The sequence below is a fragment of the Lampetra planeri genome, chromosome 2 (assembly GCF_965212315.1).
Source record: "Lampetra planeri chromosome 2, kcLamPlan1.2.h2, whole genome shotgun sequence".
In the NCBI taxonomy this organism is placed as follows: Eukaryota; Metazoa; Chordata; class Hyperoartia; order Petromyzontiformes; family Petromyzontidae; genus Lampetra; species Lampetra planeri.
Window position 1 is genome coordinate 1,318,532 of NC_136108.1, and position 23,760 is coordinate 1,342,291.

Sequence of the window (23,760 nt, forward strand, 5' to 3'; positions counted from 1 at the left end):
TATATGTTGTTATTTTCACGACAACGACGCTCATGATTATTGAGTAATAAATTATATTTAGGCCGCTTAGAATGAAAAACACCCACAATCCCTGCAAGCCCAGCTAGGAATGCATGTGCATATCAGCCTCTTATAGCTACAAGCTACACAATATTAAAAGTGTTTCCTCTTCAATGTTGTATCACAAAATGTACAAAGCAGCTGTGCAACCGATTTTCCCAATATCACAGATCATCAGTAGAGTACAGCTCCACAACTGTACTGCAATCAGTGTGATGATGATCTATTAAAAAAAATCTCAATCTTTATCAAATAAACTCATAAATCAGAGCCATAAATAAAACAAAAATTAAGAATGTGGTGAATGTTGCTCCTCCAGTGGCTGCAGACATCACCGTGAATCGATTCAATAAGACATACAAATCGATTCTTTCATGCACGCATGCATCACGAGCGTTATGGACAGTGGTGGCCAAAAGCAAGAATATTCCAAAAAGCGCGTCCACCGTGGAGATGGAGGAATGAAATCAGCTCATGTGCACGTGCCAGATACACTGTAGATTGCAGGACTGTCAGAGATGGGGCAACGACTTCTGGAGGCCTTCAACCAGCCTTGGCTTCATCATGACTGATGATGATGATGATCAAAAGCGTAAATATCTAACTGACAAACGGATGCATTGTTAGATGTCCACTGTTATCATCATCATCATCATCCACGAGCAGCGCTCCCTATAAACGGAAAGGCCATCAATAAAACGATGTGACAAGGAGATGTTGGCAACAAGTGAGAGGCGGTTACGTGTTCGGAGGAGACGTGCAGCACGGGGAAACCCATCTGCTTGGTCCAAGAGCTCATGACGGCCGCCACCGGCTTCCCGCTCGCATGCTCCAGGCTCTCCCACAGATCCTCTGCACGTCGAAGGTGTGCATGTTGTGGAGATGTATACATTGAAATTATTTGTACTGAGTTATCAGGTGGTGGTTCCTTGTGGCTATGCCACTCTTAGTCGATATGGGCCTCGTGAATTAATGCTGAACCATTAAATTCCAGACAATGCCTAAAATCTTGCTCTCTAAGCCTCTAGAATTAAAATGAATCCCAGTAACTCAAGGTACATTATCATCATTTGGTGTGCATATTTGGTCGACATACATGTGCTTACTCATGTGCATATAGAATCTAAATATGAAACAATAGTTTAAATGACACCTTGATAATAATAATTTCTGCTTTGCCTTTGAAAATGTGGTGACATCCACACATACTAATACAGATTTATGACAACCATTATAGCTCATCTGTACAATGCTTGGCACAATTTTACATAAGCCAGTTTGCATGGGGATAAAGTTGTAATTCCCGCAGTGGGAAGTGCACATGAACATGAGATTATTTGCATGAGCAGGTCAGTGTGGGCCAATGAGAGGCCAAATCCCAAATTCGAAAATCACATCCATTACATTTTAAACAACAATCTCTGTCCTTTGAATTGGTGTCAATTTAAATAGAAGCGTTGTTTATCAACATTCAGCTATTTTCAAATTAAGGAAATTGAATAACACAAAGCCAACTGAACATCTACGCCTGCAAATGCCAAAAGGTATCAACTGATTCAGTGACCTCGAGTTTGGCTTCATTACTGTGGAAAATAACAATGGATTCAAACCTCCTGCGATTAGCATACTCAAACATTAATAAATGGCCATGCTAAACTAATAAATATCACCATTATCAAGATAGAATCAGTAACAGCTTTTTTTCCAAGTGACCTAACCAGGCGGGCAAGTTGTGCCGTAACTCATTAACTCCCTTCGGAAACCATGCTACCGGATTACAACAAGCATTGTATCACGGGTAAAATACCCACTTCAAAAATGCATTAAAGGGCATACCGCAACCGATACAATGATAAATTACATGCAATAACACATACTATATTAAGACTGCCCATGGAATCTTCAGGTATGTAAATTCCGTTGCCCTCGTTGACTTGAAATCACGGGCGCAAATGGAGGTACCTGTGGCTGCGTTCTTGTGCTGAAACTTGGTCAGGTACATGTTCATCCCCTTCTTGAAATCCTGCCAAGGCAAGCCACGTACTAATATTACAACACTCAAGCATTCAATTATAAATAACATCAGGCCACCTCTACTGTGCACTTTTATAGTTTTGTTTTTCTCATGATAAAAGCATATATCTACACACACACATGACGAGCAAAAATATGTTTTACAAATCATAGATTCAGAGGAAAGGCCCAATGGTGTATAATACCAAGTAGTCAGGAAAGTAACAAATAACACTTATGACGGTTAAGCAGATAAGAAATAGAACATTTATTGAATTCAGCAAGAGTATAGAAACCTAGAAAAAGAGGCAATGAGAGAGGGAGCAATTCTGCTAGAACTCCTGACATGACCAAAAGGTATCAAAAGGCTTAAATTCCACCAGAGCTATTACCAGGGCAGAAGTGACGCAACTGGAACAAGGAAGTGACTTAACAACTGTGAGAGTGATTGGAGTGAACCAGTGAAGCACTTGTGCATCGATTAACCCAACTGTTTTACGCTGTACGTGCAAGCGGTGGCTGCGTGTCACATCCGCCAGTGTCTCAGCGTGCGCATTCTACGCTAATTCCAAGCTGGCTGTGCCACGCCTTGACCTGGGGAGTTCTACATTGTGCCGTGACGTAGCTGGTCAAGGCCAGGATAAGCCTCACCTCATCGCCGATGTAGTCGTGCAGCATGCGGATCACCGAGGCACCCTTGCTGTATGAGATGGCATCAAAAATTTCATCCACCTCCGAAGGGTGGCCAACTGGTACCTTCGTTTAAAAATAAAATGCAAAATTTTCAAATAAGATAAAACAGCCCATTGATCAGTATGTTAAATACTGAAATATAATTAATTGAAAAAGAAAAAGTTTGTCATTTACACTACCATACAATTGAGTAGCAAAGGCTTATTTTTGGAAAGTCACATCTTCAGAGCAGCTGGTGAGGGCTTTTCAACTGTTTTAACATCACTGTCAATGCATTATTTTATTTTTATATATGACAAAGACAATTTCATTTGCAACAATTCACAGTAAAATCTAATGAAGTTGCACGTACGTTTTTTTTTACTGAAAATAATGTAAAAAAAATACAAAAATCTGGCCAACCGAAGCCTTTTCATCAATCCGGGAGAAACTAAAAAAGGAGATGGGGAGAAAATACAAGTTGGCATTCCAGTCTATTCAGAGAGCCTCCATTTTGTTCGGGGACATGACTGTGCAAAGAAGAGTGTGCAGTTATTAAATATATAAACGCGGACTCATTTAAACATACTGCAATGTCACATGTGAAACATTTTATATATTTAAAAAAAGCTTCTGTGCAACTACTGTGTTGGAAATCTTTTCCAAAAACAATGCATATATGGGCACTGGCAAGTGGTCTGATATATTTATAGCAAATGGTATGGGGGTTTTTAAGATTCATGAAAACACACAAATCTTCCTCAGATGGATGGATCGGATGGACAAATGGACCAACATTTCATGGGCATATCAACATTTTGCCGATTGGCTACTTTGAAATAAAGTTTCAGCTGTGTATAGATTTTTTGTCTTCAAGTTGAGCAGGGTCAGATGGGGCACGTACCTCGATGGGATGACTGTTGTCCAGGGCGTCCAGCTCCAGGGCAGGGGCGTAGTCCGTGGAGACAAACTGGGTCCAGATGTCGAACTCTGGGAAGCAGTGATCCACGCAGAGGTACTCGATCCACGAGGCAAAGCCCTCATTCAACCACAGGTGAGTCCACCATTCCTGCAGTCACGATGGGGCAACCCGCCTCTGATTAGCTACGTACGGTGCGAAAGAAGTTGAACATTCATACATACAAACCCGCGTTCCCAAATCCAGTCCAAATTCAAAATCCAATCCACATTCCACGTTCAAAATACCTTCTACATTCGATGTTCCAAATCCTTCCACATTCAACATCCATTCCACGCAACTAAGGAGACTGCAAGTGCGCATCAATTGAAATTTTGTTCGTAACATATTTGGCATTTTGTGCTGTCTTGACAGATCTTGTATGGATAACCACAGAAGAAGAGATGAAACAACACAGGATACAGCCTAATGGATTTCAGCCACACAAGGATTTATTTTAAATGTGATTGGAAGTGATAGCACTTGCACAGAAAGGTCTGCATTATCAACCAATCGAGTATGGATAATTATAAAAAATGAGAACTGGCTGTTTGAACACATTATTGCATGTAAATTACATATTTAGTGAGGCAGTACAAGCTTAACTTATAAGTAAGAAAACCATGTCCATAAATTCTAACACACCACAGAAATATTTAAAACTATCACATTCATCTTCTTCCCATCTGCACTCACTAATACATAAAAATGCACACATTATACTGCGACACTGGAAAACAGTGTTTTAATTACATTTAAACGAGGGGCATCCATTAGCACAGCTTGCCTTGACTACATAAATGCTATTTGAGCCAATGACATCGGTACATGTCGCACTTTGGAGGCAAAGGTTGGTGGCTTACTGATTACTGAAACTCACAAATCCATTTGGCTGCAAAATTAGCCATGAGACAGCGGTAGAGAAAATAATATTTGTTTTAAATCCATTTGTATGTGGTGCTGAGTGCTATCACTTCGTCGCCACAATATTTTTTTGGGGTTCTCAGATTCCTCTTGCATTCAAATTGGCCAAACATGCCAATACTGGGCGTCCGTCATCACCTGATGACGGACGCTTGTGTTGCGCCAGAAACGTCGTGATCTATTTTATTTTATACCTATGTGACTTTACCGAAAGAACCAAAGAGTAGTGAACATACTTTTTCATAGTAATTTTACTCTTTCATAGTAACATTTTACTCTTTCCTAGTAAAATGATCACCACAAAAGGAGGTAAAATATGCAGAGCAAAAAATAGGGCAATATTGATCAATAACATTAAGAATGTCCCCAATATTAGATTATTTAGAAATCGGATAATTTGCAAACAAAATTGAGATGTACAATATTTTGGATTAATGATGCATACATAATTATAAGCATGCAGTATATATATGGAAAAAACTAAGTTGCCATACACATATATTATCATTTTCATATTACTGATATATAAGTAGTAACGTAAAACAATAAAAACGATTTCATTTAGCCAGGAAAGCCTTACTCTGAGTCTTTTGACTCAATTTTAGGAGGGTGCCGTATGGGATGTTTTGTCAATTTAACGAGTGTTTGGCTTCATGTGGGATAAACCACAAAACCTGGTAAAAATAACTAATTTAACAAAATAGCATTAAAAGCTTCATCCAGATGGATTTCAGAAATCATTGGTACTGGCATCTCTTGCATAACACAATCCTTTCAAAAAAAGATATTGGAACGAATGCAAAAACCTGAGAAATATAAGTGAAATATACTGAAAATGAATACGAACAATTTTCAAATGTATTTTTGTCAAAGATAACAGCTGCTTTGAAACCAACGGTGAGGTGAGCAACACCGCTGCGGGTTCACGTCAGTGCATCAGTCACCATGGTGACGAGGTTGCCGAACCACTGGTGAGCGAGCTCGTGACCCACGACCAGGGCCACCCACTGTTTAGAAGCCGAGGACGAGTTTTTTGGGTCCACCAACAGGGCCGTTTCCCTGCACACACACACACACACGCACACAAAAGATCCCCTGAATAGCCTTCACAGACTTTAGGAGCAAGTGTTGTTAGCGAGCACCTATGAAGGCCCGCACGACACACGTGGGGGTGGGTGGCCAGCGCCATGCCTGGCTGCCTTTGTCTCCCTAGTGGCGATGCTTATATACCGCACCAGGTACTCATTTGAGGCTGAGTCCATCTACGGGAGGTCCAGGACCGGTTCACTGGTGTTGGCCTTGAGCGAAAATGGAAATCGGGTCGTCAGGTTCATAGCGCTGCACGCTAACTGTTACAGTACCGGTCACACACACATACGCAGCATAGCATCACGACGCAAAGCACACCGGGGTCCATACAACAAGCTTTGCGGAACAACACGCTTTAAAAAAGATTTACAACAAGAAATTATGGAACTGCATTGGTCGCAGCGATGCACATGCGCAAATAAAAAATATATACATCCGGGCAGTTCCACAAATTCGGCAACCTCGTGGTCAAAATTTTTAAGATGCGAGTAAAATGTATTTTAATTTGGAATGTAATATTCTGGAGAAAAAAAATGTTTTTTTGTGGTTTAAGCCAGTGATTTAACACATGTGAAAATTAATGCACTATCACCGTGCCAGTACGTTCGACACCGTGGTATTTTACGGGCGCTTCCCACTTATTAAGACAATTTTTATTACATCTGAATTATGGACCTAATTGGCAGCTATATCCAAGTAACAAGCAACTTCATAATTGTCCACAACTTGATAAAGCGTCTGAAATATACGTACAAAATTGTTAAGTGCACAGGTCTAGATACTCCCTCTCAGAAATGAATAAGGACCACTGGCGGAGCCAGTGGGGGGCAGGTGGGGTGGCACACGCCACCCCAATGATCCGATCAAAATCCATAATTTCGATCGGATGATTGGGGTTTATTAGTAATAAATCATCATTTTTTGCGACCCCCACTGCCACTGTGTAGCATATTATTATGTGCCAGGGACTCTATGAGATGACAGGACAATAGTCTGAGTCCATAATTGGCAATAAGTAACGGCAAAGCAGTTATAAGTAACTCAGAATTGTGCGCAGTTGCGTATACAGTACACGACTTCCCTGAAGGCATACCTTCAGCGAACGCGATGCCCATCACACGCAGTTCGAATTCGACCCTCGATCGATGGCTGCGCCATCGCCGCACACGCGTCGAATAAAAAGCAAGGGACAAGTCCTTACTTAATAACAACTCCTATCATTTTTCAGTGCTGGAGGGGTTGCCCCCCCTACCTGAAAATCCTGGCTCCACCATTGATAAGGACCATTTCCTGAAACATCAGCTTACTAGATGTTATGTTATACTGGTAGGAACGAAGTGAACCAGCCTACAATAGATTATATCGTCCGTCCGTCTGTCCGATGTCCGATTAGGTGTAGCAACATCGCCCCCTACTGCAAATACTTGGCAGGACCCTACAAAAACCTTTAGACTCAGTGAGGCTTTCCTGGCTAAACAAGTGTAACATTCCCTTATAATTCCCTGAGATAGTTTTTAATTAAAACATTTCAATTAAAAATTAACTCACAGCGGCCTAAAGCCTACAGCTAGGCCTAAAGCCTAGAACTAGGCCTCAAACTCTCCCTTCGTATCGTACCCCCGTCATTTCATTTTATTATAGCCATTAATTTGTTCGTTCCTACCAGCCCACCCCGCAGGGACCTGTTAAGGCAGTATTCATGAGATTCTTTTTCAAGTCCTGGTTTTTAGATATGTGAATGTTCATCGATTCATCGATTCCTCCTGATACACAATACATGCATCGAATCACACAAGAGATTTAATTATTTACAATTTATGCACACTATATGCGAAATGTGGTAATCCTTTACGATAAAGTGGTGAAAACTGCACAATGAGATGGACAGTGCATGGATGTGAGATGTTACTGCCATTAAAGGTCGAGTACTGTAGTTTGCATGAGCACTCATGTTTATTTAATGCTCTGATCACGTTTTCTGCTTCTAGTAACTCACGTTAAATCATACCATTGGTCTTCTTAAAGCACATGCAATAATATTTTTTAAAACACTTTGCTTAAGATTTTGACAAAATTCAGGCTTTTCAATTTCTGTGTGTTACAATGGACAAACAATCCACGATGGGCCATCTCTGGCTTTATCAATTGACACCCACCTAGTTTTAGTGAAGCTTATGAGGTTGTTATTTATTTTCAGTGTAAAAGAGTTTTGTTTCTGTGCCTCCGAGATTCATAAATCCCAACTGTGTTTAAATGTTGACGTGAACAAACCTGTAAGTGACAAGACCCCAATTCTCCATGGCACCTAAAAAACACATCAATGACAGTAGCTTCATGAAACCTCTCACATCTTCAAGGCACGAACACAACCACTCAGTACAGCACACCACCCCGCCATGCCCAAGAACTTGTCACAGCAAGCGAAGATTCATAACACTTCACAATTAGCTCACTAACAAAGCCATCTCATTCAATTGTAGCGAAAGGAAAAACAAAACAGCTAGAGTGAAATTATGCAGAAGTAATCTTTAAATTCTACGTATACGTATAAAGCCACATGGCTCATGGTCCCTCATTAGATTAACTGCAGAAGGGAACATAAGTAGAATATCTATCTTAAGCCAATGGATTTTTCTAAACATGCCAAGATCTATTGCCCAGACGTGCAGAGTCAGACTTGGGAGAGTTGTGTCCTGGAACATGCGCTTGAACAGTCCCATATGCAGTGTTTATCAAACAAGACACTAACTCCTCAGGCACCATTGACATTTTCACGCGAGCCGATAAGTTAATTATACCAGGAAGTATCATGTATTACTGTCCATATGTCCAAGAACACGTGTGCATATATATATAAAAAATCTAAACTAGAAAATCCCTAGAGACTAATCGCTACACAACTTTACACATTGTTTACCAATACATTTCCAAGATACCTATAGGTTTTATACATTGACAAAATACTTCTGAAAAAGCATTTCATTATATATAAAATGACAATTATGCGTAATATTGCGGTTAGTATGCTTGTGCATCTGCGTTTTCCCATTCCCATGCACGCATCTGGTTTATAATAAAATTCTCTAGCAACACAGAGGCTCCCTTAATATGCTGTCTTGAAGACTGATAAATTAGTAAGCATTTTTATCGGGTTGCCAATCCACAGTGGGCACAGGAAAACTGTGCGTGTATTTATTTCCATGTGGATTAATCACAACGTAGAATCTCTAATTTTCTCTTCAAAGGCAATGCAAAAGAAGAGGACAGTGTGGAAAACTCACTGCCCTTTTGGCCAGTGTTGACAGTTGTAATTTGCACATTTTCACACACCTGCACAAAATTCTAACAGTGTACGCCACGTGGCTGAACAAAACTTACCCGCGGCAAAGTCAGCGATGGCGATGAGATCGATTTTTGGCAGCGGATACGGAACATTGAAGTAATCCTTGTAAAAAGGCAACGTCTTTGTGGCAACCTACATTGGAAGGTAAAAATTAAAAGTCAAATATGCATACTTATTCGTTTTGTGAACTCATGCCAAAAATATACGCAGAAAAGCCTTCATGTATATCAAGTGCATTTTAGGAGGTTCTTCCATTGGGCTCTTTGGCTAATCCCATGAATGAGTTATAATTATTAGACGATTATAGAACTGCTTTTAGTGTTTAGTTCGTTATCCTTCCCATGCACCTCCGATTAGCACGGTTGGCTACGGACAGTGCGAAAGAAGTTCAACATACATACATAAAAAAACAGGAGTGAATGTGCGTGGGGGGGGGGATTGGGTTACCTCGAGAGCAAACTTGCCCTGCTCCGACTTTCCCAGGGGCGTGTAGACGCGGACAAGCACTCCATCGGACGAGCGTGCCTCCACGAAGTCGAACTCTCCCACCACGAAGGCCAGCAGGTAAGTGGACATGATGGGCGTACGCGCATAGCGCACCTCCACCAGCTCCGGGTCAGCCTCGTGCGGCTTGCGCTCCAACACGTTCTGTGTATGCAGGCGTGCGTGTGTGATTGCACGTGTGCAGAGCGGTTCAATTTTACGTCATCAATAAACCGGCAGTAAGATTTGGAAGAACATTTTTGCGATGGCAAAAAAGCAGTTACAATAATGGTTTGCCTGCATCCTCATGAATGCAGACGTGCACCAGAAAAAAAGTTGCCTGGTGTTTAGGCAACGACCCTACTTAGTGTTGTATCTCCAATCTGTCTGGGTCTCCAAGAGAATACTTGTTCTTTCAAAAATAACATCCTTTATTTATCCAGGAAAGCCTTGGTTAATCTCATTATACTTTCAGTTGGGTCCTGCATGATACTATTTTGGAGGGAATCAGAGATAATAGATATAATATATATTCAGTTTAACACGTAGGCTTTCGCGACCAATGTTATTCATAATCAACGTTTTTGGGTTTAGATCGCGTTATTTATAAATGTGTCGTAACCCTCCACCACCCGACACGGCCAATCAGTAAAAATGTGTCACGTTGACAAAAGACAAATAGTTCACTGCTTTAGCCCACCGGTGTGTTGAAGCCACAACATTTACAATTTGAGTACGACGTTTCGCTGGTAATTGCATCCAGCATCATCGGGCAATTCGCCAGAATGGCGCCAGAATGGCGAATTGCCCGATGATGCTGGATGCAATTACCAGCGAAACGTCGTACTCAAATTGTAAATGTTGTGGCTTCAACACACCGGTGGGCTAAAGCAGTGAACTATTTGTCTTTTGTCAACGTGACACATTTTTACTGATTGGCCGTGTCGGGTGGTGGAGGGTTACGACACATTTATAAATAACGCGATATAAACCCAAAAACGTTGATTATGAATATATATTCAATAATCCATTTTCATCTGACCACTTAGCAGCCCAATCCTACAACACCTGGTATTCTGAGGCTCAAATCTGTTTAAATTCTGAAATCTGAAAAAATGGGTACATTTACATTTGGTTATCAGCTATATGATTTTGTAAAATTAACCCTTAATAAATCAATTGTGACGATTAAGTAGTATTAACGCAAAAGCAAAGCTTAGGATAATACAGTAGCACAATGAACCCACGGTTTGCATCAACAACAGGTCGTACCATGTTGGAGAGTGCCACGCGATCCTGTGGCACGATGAGCGTCACGTCAAACGTGGCCTTGATGCCTGGCTCGTCCCAACAGGGGAAGGCCCTCCGCGCGTCAGTAGCCTAGACAACACGCACACCACCGATCACCGTCAGTACCATCACCACTACCATCATCATCAACACTACTAACAACACCACACACCACCATCATCATCCCTACGAGCCATCATCATCAAAGACCCCCCATATAGCCTTTAAATACTTTGGGGAAAGTGCTCTTAGTGAGCACCTTTGAAGGCCGGCAAAGCACACAAGGGGGTGGGGGTGCCCAGAACCATGCTCTGCCGCCTTTGTCCCCCTAGTGGTGGTATTTACACACTGCACCAGGTACTCATTTTAGGCTGATTCAAGTTTTTTCAAGTTTCAAGTTTCATTTACTTGGTATAGCCCTGTGAGTCATGCGGCTCTTAAGTCGAGTGGAACCGCAACAAACAAAATATTAACATAGAACATCTTAAAGCGACGACGCGTAACAGAAACATCCTGGAATAAACCAGCAAATATTTAAAAAAACGTATTAAAACGCTGTGTGCAAAAATCCCAATGTGGTGCAGGTCAACAATTAAAACCATGAGACAATTTAGATTAACCATATGTTTTCGAATCACCAAATTAAAGCTATAAAAACAATGTAACAACAGTAATCATAGGAAGTGTGATTCAAATTGAACAATAAACGACCTGGGGAAGGACCATGACTGGTTCAGATAATCGTCACTGGTGTTGGCCATGAGCGGGAATCGAACTCTGGTCGTTGGGTTCGTAGCGCAGCATGCCAACCACTGCGCCGCCACTCCCCGCACCACCATAATCACTACACCTATCAACACCACCGAACCACCTACCACACCACCACTGGGTTCCAAAACTGTGACTGTGCACACTCTCGGTAAACATGCAACGTTGGGCTAACGTTGTTGGCATGTGATTGGAACCGTTGGACCAATGTTGGTCCCACGTTCCATGTTTAACGGGCCGATGCAGTGCAGACTGAAGGCAGGAACCACCTCAAACTGCGTGACGGCAGCGTAGCGCGCCTCTCCGCATGCCGCCGTGTACTTGCTGCGGTAAAACCCCTTCATCTTATCGTTGAGCTCTCCGACAAACTCAATTTTCAGCATTCCACTGCCTGCAAAGATGAAACAACAAGGGCTCAACAAACATTAAGGTATTTTTTTTACAGATAAGCACATGCGAAATAAACTTTCTTATTCAAATTGATGAACCTATATAGCAATTTTATGCATTTACTCAAACGTATATTATATTCTTCGAAAACTCATTAGTCAGACAATTATTTACCGACTTCCAGTCTTCCTGACGAACATTAACTAAGACTGGGTAAGAGGTAAAGGCACAGCTCTGCAATTTCTTTTCTTGCACCACTGCTGGCAGAAAAGCGAGCGCAAGAGAGCCCCTCGAGGTAAGCCCTTCACAACCGGTGCGCCGCACCAAAGTCCCAGGGGTGTCGTGGTGGTTTTTTGATCGCCGTCCAGAAGCTAGAACAGACGAACTCTCCGTGCCATTGAGTGGCCAATCCAGCCCCCTTATTGTCCTCCCTTATCCATTGATGGTGGCGTAGTACAGCAAAGAAAGCCGTCAGCCCCCACCTCCCTCCCCTCTCAATTCCGTCAGTCGCACATGCCCAGTTTGCCAAACAGGCACGGAGACACGCACACAAGACACGGACACACACAGAGACATGGAGACACATAGAAACACACTGAGGCGGAGACACACAGACACGGAGAAATACACAAATACACAAACAGACTAGAATACAAACTAGAATACACTCGCACACAGACACTGAGACACTGAAATGCGGAGAGACACCTGGAAACACTCAGAGACACAGACCCACACACACACGGATACATGCACACAAATACATAAAGACGCATACAAAACAAAGACACACACAAACATGGAGACATGCACAAACACAAATACACTCAAGCAGTTGGGAAAATTAACGAATTTTGGCACTACTGGGAATTATCTCATCTTCAATGCATTCTCCTACCCACCCACACCAGGGCCCACAATGATTTGTTAGATTGGTGTCCTACGAAAATCGAGCAAGTTCAAAATGTGTACTGTAGGGTGAAATATGATGAAGCTAGTTGTAAATACTGCGAAATCTTTTCTCTATCAAGCAATATAGAGCAATCTTTTCTAATTAAAGGGAAACTCATAGTTTTACGATTAGCGTACATTTGATTGCTAATCTGCTACCTTGTAAAAATATATATGACTCTTCAGACAATTTCAAAAACATCTCCATATTCTTATTATTAATAACACCCCGTGTACTGGACGACGGGACGCAGATGAGTATCGGCCACAACAGACAGCTCATACGAACTGCCTGAAGCTAAACAGAGCGAGTGCAACAAACGGCTCAATATTCGACGAAACAAAAGTCAGCATTCGCTGAATGTTTTGACAATATGCAATTTCACAATTTCAACAAAAGAACACATAGCTGGAAAAAAACATGCAAAAGTTTGCTGATACATTTCAGACACGGAAACTGAAAAAGCGAGTTATTATGTTTCGTGTTGGTTTCGAGCACCTCACGTGTTTTTTTAAGGGTTCCTAAACCTCTTAAAACGAGTACAGTAGGGCAGATGGAAAGCAGAGCACTCGAACAAAAATACACAATCAATAGGGTGTGACCAGCACGTTTAACACCAGCGATCAGACTTCAATGATATAAAGATAAGGAGCTAAATATACATTGTGAAAATGAGCTTTCCCGTGAAAACCAGGAGCAGACAGGCAGCGGACACACGCACAAACGACTCACCAGGTTCTAGGGTCGATGGGAAGGACAGTGCCACCTTTTCGTCTTCGTTCTGATAGTTAAATCCGGTCGCGTTTATTTCTAAAAAAATACAATGCACAAGTTGATGCAGTTAAGTGCTGGTGGCAGCTTTAATCCTGAACTACCCTCAAGGGAGAGTGATCAAACAAAACGGACTTGTATTCAAAAGATGCTGTTGAAATTTGACTCATTTTTCAGATTCACTGTTAAATAGTGAAGAATTATAGGACAGGCTCAACACCCAAAAATGTATCTCGTAAAATGTCATAGCCATAACAATCCCGTGAGTTATCCAAACGAGATAACATCAATCAACCACTATCATGTCGTGAAACGCATGAAATGCAGGTAATAGCATTATCTTTAAATGTAACCCTCTATCCCTCTGCTAGGACATAGCAAGCGACACTTTCAACATGCGGCAATGTTATGAGGTTTGGTAATTTTTACCCGGTAATGGGTTACCGTAAAACGAGCTGGGAAATCGGAGATTTTCGTGCACAATGTGGACTGTACGGTGCGGCACAGCTAACTACCGTTCCACTCGGAAGCATCAAGCCAAGTTGGCTGCAATTCCTCGAAGTTAAAATAGATACGGTTTAATTTTTTTATACTGAGATTTTAAAATAGTACCGAGCCAATTAGAAGGTAATGATACATTTTCACATGGCAATTTTTTTGCTTTGATAAGTGCTTACTTTTAGAACACCGGATTTGTAACTGTGCTTAGCTAAGTGCTTAGTAATTGCTCAATAAGGCTTGCCAATTGGAACTAAAAACGCAGCCAGGGTGCCTACCCAAAGGAATTTGCTTGATTATATAAGGACAGGTTTTTTTTCTTCCTGTGAATGCATTCATAATTCTCCAGTTACCAAACACAATTGGGCCCATTAATAAAGAAAACAATAAAAGTAAACCAAACATGAGCCTTCCAACGTTCCCAAAGGCTACACTGAAAATGAATTGCTTTCAGAATACAGGTCATTACCGAACAATGCTTCACTGGATTGCTAAATTATTGCTGCGTGAAAATCGATATTTTTAGAAAATTCAGATTTTTGCCTGACCTGGTACAAGGCAGCTTCCTTTCCGTCGTGGTAAATACAACCAGTACTGTTGTAGAGGTATCAGCAACACACTTAGCTCAACTACTCAAAGTAGCACTTGAACTATGGTAGAAGCTCGATCTGTAAGGCTGTGTTGATTTATTAGAACTGTGCATTATATCAGGACAATACTTCCTCAAATTACATTGGAAGGTGGAAGACTAATGCGAAATTCTGATTCAGGCACACTTCTGAAATAAATCACTCCCAGGTGGTGTCCACATATTCAACAACTACTGCAGTGTCACTGTGGAAAGCCAAATGTGGTCTTCCTGTGGACAAACTCGCTCGTGAAATGGTAACGCAGCAATTACACTGCCGATCATGATGACCACTGCCCCAAACTCCTTTGCGCATGGGGTCACTTTGATTTTTTTACTTGGACTGCAGCTACAGGGAGGAAGAGGCATCTGTAGTGTCTGTGACATTTCTCAATAACGAAACCTCACCTTCTCCACCCTCAGGAATGTACGACGCCGTGTTGATGTCAATGTCGGCACAGTTCATCACAATCTGTCCAGTTGGTTGCTTCACCTGTAAAATCGGATGATGCTCATGGTCAATCTTTTCACTTCCAGTTTTGAAATACATTTCACGAAGAAAAATGTTTGCATGTCTTTTTTAACTGGGTACAAATTACATGGTGAGAAAAAGCTAAATCCAGAACGAAGGAAAAATGTAACGTCGCGGTGAGTTGAAACTTCAACCAAAAACTCTCCGGTTACAATAACAACACATCAGCAATGATGTTAGTTGCATGCAGTGTTGAATATGACGGCAACTGAAAGAACTCAGCCCTACAGCATAATAAAAGTTATGCTTCCTGCAGATGTTTTAGGTCGCAACTGTGCAAGGGAAACATTTTATCAGATGTAAAAAAATACACAATAAAAAAGCATGGGTGTAAACAAACTGTGAAAACAGAATAACATAAGGAAAACGATCTGAACTATGTTAAAACAATATATCAATAAAATGTATATAACTAAGATTGGTAAACGGTTAATAGTTCATACGGATGTTTTTGTTATCCCTTCCCTCACACCTCCGATTAGCATGGTTGGATATGTACGGTACAAAAAAAGTTCAACAAACATGCATCTCAAGATGGCATTCATATGGAAGAGGTGCTATCAGGCTCCAGGGTGGGGCTCTGAGAATAAAGTTAGCTGCACAACGGGGACAGGAACCAACGAGTTACATATTTCCAAACAAGGAGGCTCGTGGACTAGCAAGGCTGATCAATTTAACTTGCACAACGCCAGGCTGTGATCACAGAAATAGACTGATTATATGAGAGTGTATGAAAGTCCTAGAAATTAAGAGCTTTTTTTATTATGTCACCGTCAATAATTTTACTAGCAAACCCCAGGCAAATCCTTCCACTTTTATAGACAAAATTGCTTCCAATAAGAAAGGCAGAAGTGCCCGTTAGCCCTTACGGTCTCCAGTCATTTGTGCAATTCATGAAGTGAGATAACCCAAGTGAACAGATGGGTGGAATATTCGTTTGATACAACTCCAACAGGGAGTATGACCAAATAGCAAATGAAATATTTATATTTTAAAATAAAGCTTGCGGCTCAGGTCACATGGCAGGCTTTCGAAATGAGAACAATGTTCAAAACCAGATAAGCTTACAGCTTCACAAGTCTCAGTCTATCCTGGGAGCAGTAACTTGAATTTATTATGGGATATTAATTGCAGATCAACAGCTCAGCTTCACGATTTTTAGGAATATTAACTCTAAAAATAATCCTGAGGGGTATTAAAACACTAAAATGCGATCCATCACAAAATTTTCTGTATCATATAGGCATGTAACAATTAATGAATTTAAATAAATTATCTAAATTATCCGTTGCAGTACTAATTATTTTCTAATCACATACAATTAAATGTGCATGACTGGGCTAGGTAACCCCCGCAGCTATGAGATATTACGGGCTTCATAACGGTAAGAATTGCGATTAAATATTAAATCGAAGTGTGACGTGGAATGTTGACCGTAAAATCACTGGAAGAGTAAATCATGAAACACGTGGTGTCATCTGGTGTCTTGTGTGCTGACGAGACGTTTAACAATTCACATCCCCTCCCACCCACGACTGGAGAAATGTAACTGTTACCATTCAATGACAGAATTGAATAACAAGTTAAATGTGTTGTTGAATAACCAACTCATTTGTTTTGGTTCTTTTAGTTCCTATCTCACCTGTATAGTGTTGTCTGCTCCAATGGCATATCACTTCACTTCTAAAGACTATTATTCTGACACACACATTTCGATGCATGTATTTGTAAAGGGAAAAATTAATTTTAATTAATGAACTGTTGCTTCATTACATGCCTATTTATAAAGGTGCACAACCCTGGGACTAATTTAAACCAATAATTATGTTACAGCACTACATATTAAGTTCAACGTCACATCTGTGGCATGAAAACACCGCCGCTATAATGTAAATCAAGATCATGCATTATATTTGCTAAATATTTTTTTTAAACACTAATTGTAAGTTACTAATATAGCGCTAACAAACGGATCAGTGTTGATATGTGTATTTGTAGTTAGTGAAGGCACAGCACGCTCACTCGGGACCACATGGGTATTGAATGTGCTCAATTGCAATGTGTACTTGTGGTGTGCTTTATAAAGAGTGTCTGCTAATCGGTTAACTATGGGATGGAGACAGTCCCTTCTGGTGGAGCAGTGGTTGAAATGTTGGGCTCTAGGCCAAGGTTATATTCCCACTGCCATGTTTACGCCCAGACTCGTGAAGCTTGCACGTAAAAGGCACCTCAGATAGCTGGCACGCTATCAAGTAATCACATAACATTACCTGGAATTATACACGAGCTGGCGGAACATGCTAAGAGATTCTGAACATGTGTAACGGTTTAATTAAAAGGGTGTGCTAGCTATGACAGATACAATCATCTATTAGTGATACTGGTAGGAACCTCCTGGTTACACCAGCCCACAGGGGATTATTGTGTCCGTCCGTCGTGCAGGGAGGGGCTGGATGGGGAGGGAGGGGCTGGGTGGGGAGGGGAGGGTGGTGAGGGGCTGGGTGGGGCGGGTGGAAAGGGGCTGGGTGGGGAGGGTGGGGCTGGGTGGGGGGTAGGAGGGGTGGGGCTGGGTGGGGAGGAGCTGGTCACCCCGTGGTGCCCTTATAAAACTCAACGTTTAACTTACTCACGCCGGCTTGTGCCCGCCCTCACAGTCGGGCATATTTGCGGAATACACCACGCCACCGTTGACCCTGGCCATTGACCGAGCAACCCAACGTTCCTACCAGCTCCCTCCGCAGGAATGTGTTTAAAGTATGGAATGTACTGCATTTATAGATATTACTGTATGTTTAAATAAAAAAATCACACCAACCATCAGCAAAATAATGATAAATATACCGAGTACTATTACTTCCTTGCCTTTTGGAAGCCCTAGTCGTAAAAAGTGGCATTACTCATAAAGTAATTTGTGTTACTGTTCTCGATTATAATCTGCTCAACCTGTTGATTACGAACGATGTAATAAACTAAAAATCTTGCGACTGTGCAGGACACGCCCCGCATAGCCACACCCGGGGGCATTGCTGCCCCAAATTGTCGGCCTTATTACATTCCTGGAACCCTGCAGCATGGGCTTTAAATACGTTAATTCCGGAGCTGCTAGTGGAAATTGTACAACGAGTTCAACCTAAAAAGTAAAAGTCCATTCCAAGTTCAGACCCTCCAGCCTCAGCTGTCACAGGGCAAGGTGTGGTCACGTAGCCTTTCCTCTTTCAGGTTTACCTCATCAGGTTCCACCAAGACAATCCTGAAACTACTACACGCTCATGTGAATCTGTTAAGCATAATGCAGTACTAACAACAACAAAACAATAGCTCTGTCAACTTCAAGGCACCCTTACCCAATCTACTTTTGAGTTATCCACTGTTTGAATGCATTGAATATACCAAAGGAATATAACAGCGACAACCACATCAGCACCGGCTGCATGAAGCCGTCTCTTAGATACAGCCCCAATAAAGGAAAGTACGCTGCCGACCATTCTCCTTTTGACAGGTCTGTATATATGCATCTCACACAGCTTTGCATGGCGCACACACACACTGAACCCTCAAAGCCTCAACTTGTGCAAATACACTTTCACAATTCAAATTTTTGACCGAAAACGTCTCCGTTTTTTATTAAAAAGTGTCTCCTACTGCCACAATAAATGAATACGTATTTACAAAGTTCACACAAGCCTGAGGTGATCTCGGGCTCGGCAGAGGTCACTCTGACTGCAATATCACCGAGAGGCAACAGTCTAGCAAGTGCGTGCTAAACTAAAGGGGCACATACAATTGGAAGTAAGTTATAAATACCCATCGTTATTTTGCTGGACTGTGCGCCAACCCATTGGTGTATTAGGTAGCAGGGTGCCGGCTGCGAACGGGCAGGCTGCCTAGACTGGGGGTGGGTTCGGGGTTTGACAGCATGAAGCATTTTTCTGTCATTTTTAAGCAGCTGTTGGAAAGTAGCACTTTGCAAATATAGAAATTGGCATATATAGTATATTATAAGGGTCTATGGGGGCTTTTGCAAGCATGCAGTAGATGTTTTGTGTATTAATTAACAACAGTAAACTTTGCCAAGTTCCAACAATGCCCCGTGTTAATTTCCACTCTGAAGCTCAGTCAGCTTCTGCACACTGCTACATACCCAGGGAACAGGGTTCGATTCCCGCCAACACCAGGTCGACTCAGCCTCAAATAAGTACCTAAGTGCAGTGTGTAAATATCGCAACAAGGGAGACAAAGGTGGCTGGGCGTGGTGCTGGCCACCCATTCCCTCATGTGCAGTACTGGTCTCCTAAGGTGCTCGCTAACAGCACTCGCTCCAAAAGTATGTTTGGCTATATGGGGGATCTTTTTTGTCTTTCCATGGATATGGAGGTGTGGTGGAAAGAGTGCCATTGGAAAGGGGACTGGGGTCCATGAATCTTTTAAGCCTCTCAATGAACACTCCTCTCTCAAACTGCTTAGATAATATCGTGACAAATATGCAGTTAGGTATGAGCTAATGACAAGCATATAAGGTCATCACAACGCCTTGCCAAGTTAGGTACCACTACAACATATTCTTATTTAAAACGCCAGCCAAAGGGCACAGTTAGGTTTGAACCTAAAACCGTGGATAACACGACCAGAATAAGCTACAATGCCATTAGTACCATCACTTAAAGAGTATCATCGAAAAGAAGCGTTACGAGACATGAAATACACACCAATCGATGTCATCTACCTTTCACTTATTTGGTAAAATCAAAGACATTATGTATTATATGGGTTTCAGTCTGTAACTGCCAAGTTTTCCAGCAGCAGGCTGCAGAACAATACCAAGTCACACTCTTTGCTGTATAAGAGAAATGAAGGGTTAGATATTATTTGTAAGAAACCACGAATATGATTTCTTACAAACATATCGCTGTTATAAAAAGAAAAACACGTTTTTTTGTTGCATGGTTTTATAGCTTCTTGTGAAAGAAACACGGTACTTCAACTGTCCCCTCACCTGGCTCTGGACAGTTTACACTGGACTAAGCTATGACCCTGCTGTTAATGCGTGACCTCGGCATCATACACACGGCCAAAGTACAAAACCTGCAGAAGGGCGGAGTTACACACAAGTAGAGGCACGCATTTACGCATGGACACACCACAGCAAACAGCAACCACCCACAAGACTCGGGACAAAGCCTCATCACCCCCCTTTATACCTCCAAAAGGATTTCCTCACGGCCCTCGAATGTGGAATCCTTGACATCGGGCTTGAGGGTGAGCGCATAGTTGAGTGGCAGGACATCCATCGGCAACCGTTCAAATGGCCTCTTCTCAGGCATGGTGTAGCGTGAATGGAAAACCTGTCTGTCACCATCACAGTGCCACCACAAACATCAGTGTCAGTAGGTATTTCCCGGGGCTAAAGATCATTATGTACACAAGATATATAGATAATAACTCCCCTCTCCAGATGATGCGAGTTATTATCACCACCATCATTAAATTACAGTAACACCAGTGACCTCACCATGTACATATTAGTCAGCACGACCAAAATCACCACCATTCTCACTCACATAAGCACCATCAGGAACTACCACCACCAGAGCTATAGTACCATCATCAACATCAGTACCATCAACCACCGCCAATGTTATCTTCATCACCAGCACCATCGTTGACACCCTTAATACACTCAAAGCATCATCACCATCATATAATATATTGTAATCGCCACTCTCATCCATCACCACGATCACCATCATAGTATCATTACCATCAGTACCATCACCACCGCAAATACGTGCATCGTTATCACCAACGCCATGACATCACCACCACTGTCATCACCATCACGGTCAATATTTTCACAAACTCTGGCACCACCACCCTAATCATCACAACCAACATCACTTACCACCATCACACTTTCCACCAATGCCTTCACGACTATATATGCTGCATCACCATAATCACCAACAATGCCCTCACCATCTGCAGCATCATTACTACCACAACTATCATATCACAGCCCATATTATCCCCATATACGGCATCACCGAATATTATCCCACGACCAACATCATCCTCATGAGCTACACCATCGCCACCACGACCACTAGTAATCATCACCATCAACACCAGCACCATCACCATCAACACCAGCACCATCATCATCACCACCAGCACCATCATCATCACCACCACCACCAATATTATCATCATCTTTCACCACAAATATCACCAATCACCGTCACCACCTCCACCAACAGCACACTCACCAAAACCATCGTCACCAACCCCCATCAACATTACCATCATCACCAATCCCCATCAACATTACCATCATCACCAATCACCACCACCATCAACAATGAGCGGTGACAGCAGCAGCAGCAGCAGACACAACCACCACCACCACCACACACCTGCACGTGGGGTCTGCTCCTCTGTTACCGCCTCTTCCCGCGATACAAATCCGGCCCAACGATAGCGGCGACGACGCACAAACACGCCCAAGTTATTAACTAAACAAGCTGAGATTAAAACGTGTATCGAGTTTGGCGTTCAAATCGAATCTCGCTGTGCGCGACGGAGCTGGCTACGCGAGAGTGGAGGCGCCGATTCTGCCGCTGCTTGCGGGGGGGTGTCCACCTTTCCCAGCGCACATGCGCCCCGCTCCCCCTCCCATTGGCTGGTGCGGCGACCGTCAGCCAATGGCGCGAGAGGCCGCGCGCCCCCACCCCGCCAATGGGGCGGCGATCGGCGCGCGTCCGTTGTAGGGAATCTAATCACCCGCGTGAGGACCCGTAACAACGCGTTTGGTTAATGTGGGTTTATTTTTCAAAGCAATGAGTTAACACTTTTTGTGCGTTGAGGCTTTTTTGTCACATTTTTTGTTACCTTTGGTTGCTGCTCACGGCGTAGTTGGTGACTAAAAGAGACCTACAAACACCGGCTCTGCCCGCTATCTTGAACACTAACGTTTTAAACAGGATCGTGAAGGTCATAATTGATATACAAGTTGTCGGTTTGAAAATGCTGTGTACTATAGCAGTGCAATTAAAACTAAAACGTTAAGGGGCACGTCGTGCCGAGAGTAAGGGCACCAGTGGAGATTTGCGACGTTCTGACGGCGGGTGATAGCGTCACGATTTAGCCGAGCGTTTAGCGGCCATCTTGGGTGGGGGATCCTCGCGAGCAACTCTGGAGCCTACCCCCTAGTAAGATGGCCGCCAAAACGACATGGACACCACGTGCTCCGGACAGCATCATATGCGTACAAGAATCAGAATCTCATACCGCGTCAACCCATACCCCGTGTTCTTGTCCAGGGAAATTGATTGTTCGGGTCCATACGGCATACAACCGTTTCAATACGGGCAAAAAAAATGGTTTTCCCTTGTGATGGGACTTTGTAAGATGCACGTTGAGATTTATAAGGGCGAGGGTTGAACAATACGGTCTGAGTTGGTCTTTAATAAAGGTAGGCACTAATAAGGGGGTGACAGGTGTGGGTGGGTGACTCATACCGTGTCAACCCGTACGGGTTACCACGTATTCTTGTACAGGGAAATTGAGTTTACAGGCCCATACGGCGTGCAGCCGTTTGCAATACGGACAAACAAATGTGTCTATTGTTTCTCCCTTGTGATGGGACTTTGTAAGATGAACGTTGACATTTATAAGGGCACGGGGTGACCAACAAGGTCTGAATTGGTCGTAAGGTAGACAATGAAAGGTATGGAATCTGGCGCTTCTAACACAAGCCCAGTAGGGGCGGGTGAGCAAGTGACAACAGCAAACATACAAAAAACACGGGAGTGTAAAATACAGAACATTGTAAACAAGTCACTAAATATAAATAATAAAATACATGCATTGTGTCGGATTTATCAACATTGGGCAAGGCAGCAAAAACAACAAAACAGTCCCAGACCACACCAAGATAACAGTCCCTCAATAAAATATCACAGTCACATTGACTATAGTTCACTGTGGTGGTAGTGGTGCTGTTGCGTTGGCAGTGGTGCGCAAACGCAAACCAACAACAAACACATCGCAACTCAACTTTCAATAACACTGCCTTGAAAGGAACAATGTAATCGGCAATGTGTGGAGCCAATGCCCCATTCTCAGCACATGTTCATGCCACGTGCCATGATAATCATCACGTATCTAGCCAAGGAAGCCACATTGAGTCGTAGCAATTATAAAAAAAAAATGACTTTATCCCCTTTTAGGGCGTAATGCAGTTTCCATGTTCTAAACTTATACCACCCGCGATAATAATAGGTGTTGGTGATTTTTAAGCTGTCCTCGGCAATACATTATTGTGAATTAGATCGATTCCGACGTTCACGATTGGCGCAATAGGGTTGATTACTGTGCCGTTCATATTATCTTC

At 42.5% G+C, this 23,760-nt stretch overlaps 1 protein-coding gene across 2 annotated transcripts in view; it reads right to left on the bottom strand.

Annotated features, from left to right (window-relative positions):
• Positions 1-22,476, bottom strand: part of NPEPPS (aminopeptidase puromycin sensitive) — a 33,802-nt gene extending 11,326 nt beyond the window's left edge. The window contains exons 1-14 of one of the 2 annotated variants that reach the window (XM_078603830.1): positions 22,257-22,476; positions 20,570-20,717; positions 15,248-15,332; positions 13,675-13,752; positions 11,870-11,991; positions 10,815-10,922; positions 9,507-9,707; positions 9,095-9,191; positions 7,988-8,021; positions 5,572-5,686; positions 3,650-3,814; positions 2,725-2,829; positions 2,023-2,083; positions 803-912 (exon numbers count right to left, since the gene is read on the bottom strand). In XM_078603830.1, coding sequence (XP_078459956.1) covers positions 803-912; positions 2,023-2,083; positions 2,725-2,829; positions 3,650-3,814; positions 5,572-5,686; positions 7,988-8,021; positions 9,095-9,191; positions 9,507-9,707; positions 10,815-10,922; positions 11,870-11,991; positions 13,675-13,752; positions 15,248-15,332; positions 20,570-20,717; positions 22,257-22,363 — 1,536 coding nt within the window. In that variant the 5' untranslated portion in view covers positions 22,364-22,476. Of the gene's footprint in view, positions 1-802; positions 913-2,022; positions 2,084-2,724; positions 2,830-3,649; positions 3,815-5,571; positions 5,687-7,987; positions 8,022-9,094; positions 9,192-9,506; positions 9,708-10,814; positions 10,923-11,869; positions 11,992-13,674; positions 13,753-15,247; positions 15,333-20,569; positions 20,718-21,781; positions 22,001-22,256 lie in introns of those variants that run through there. The other variant, XM_078603838.1, reaches the window with a different exon arrangement.
• Positions 22,477-23,760: the final 1,284 nt, after the last annotated feature.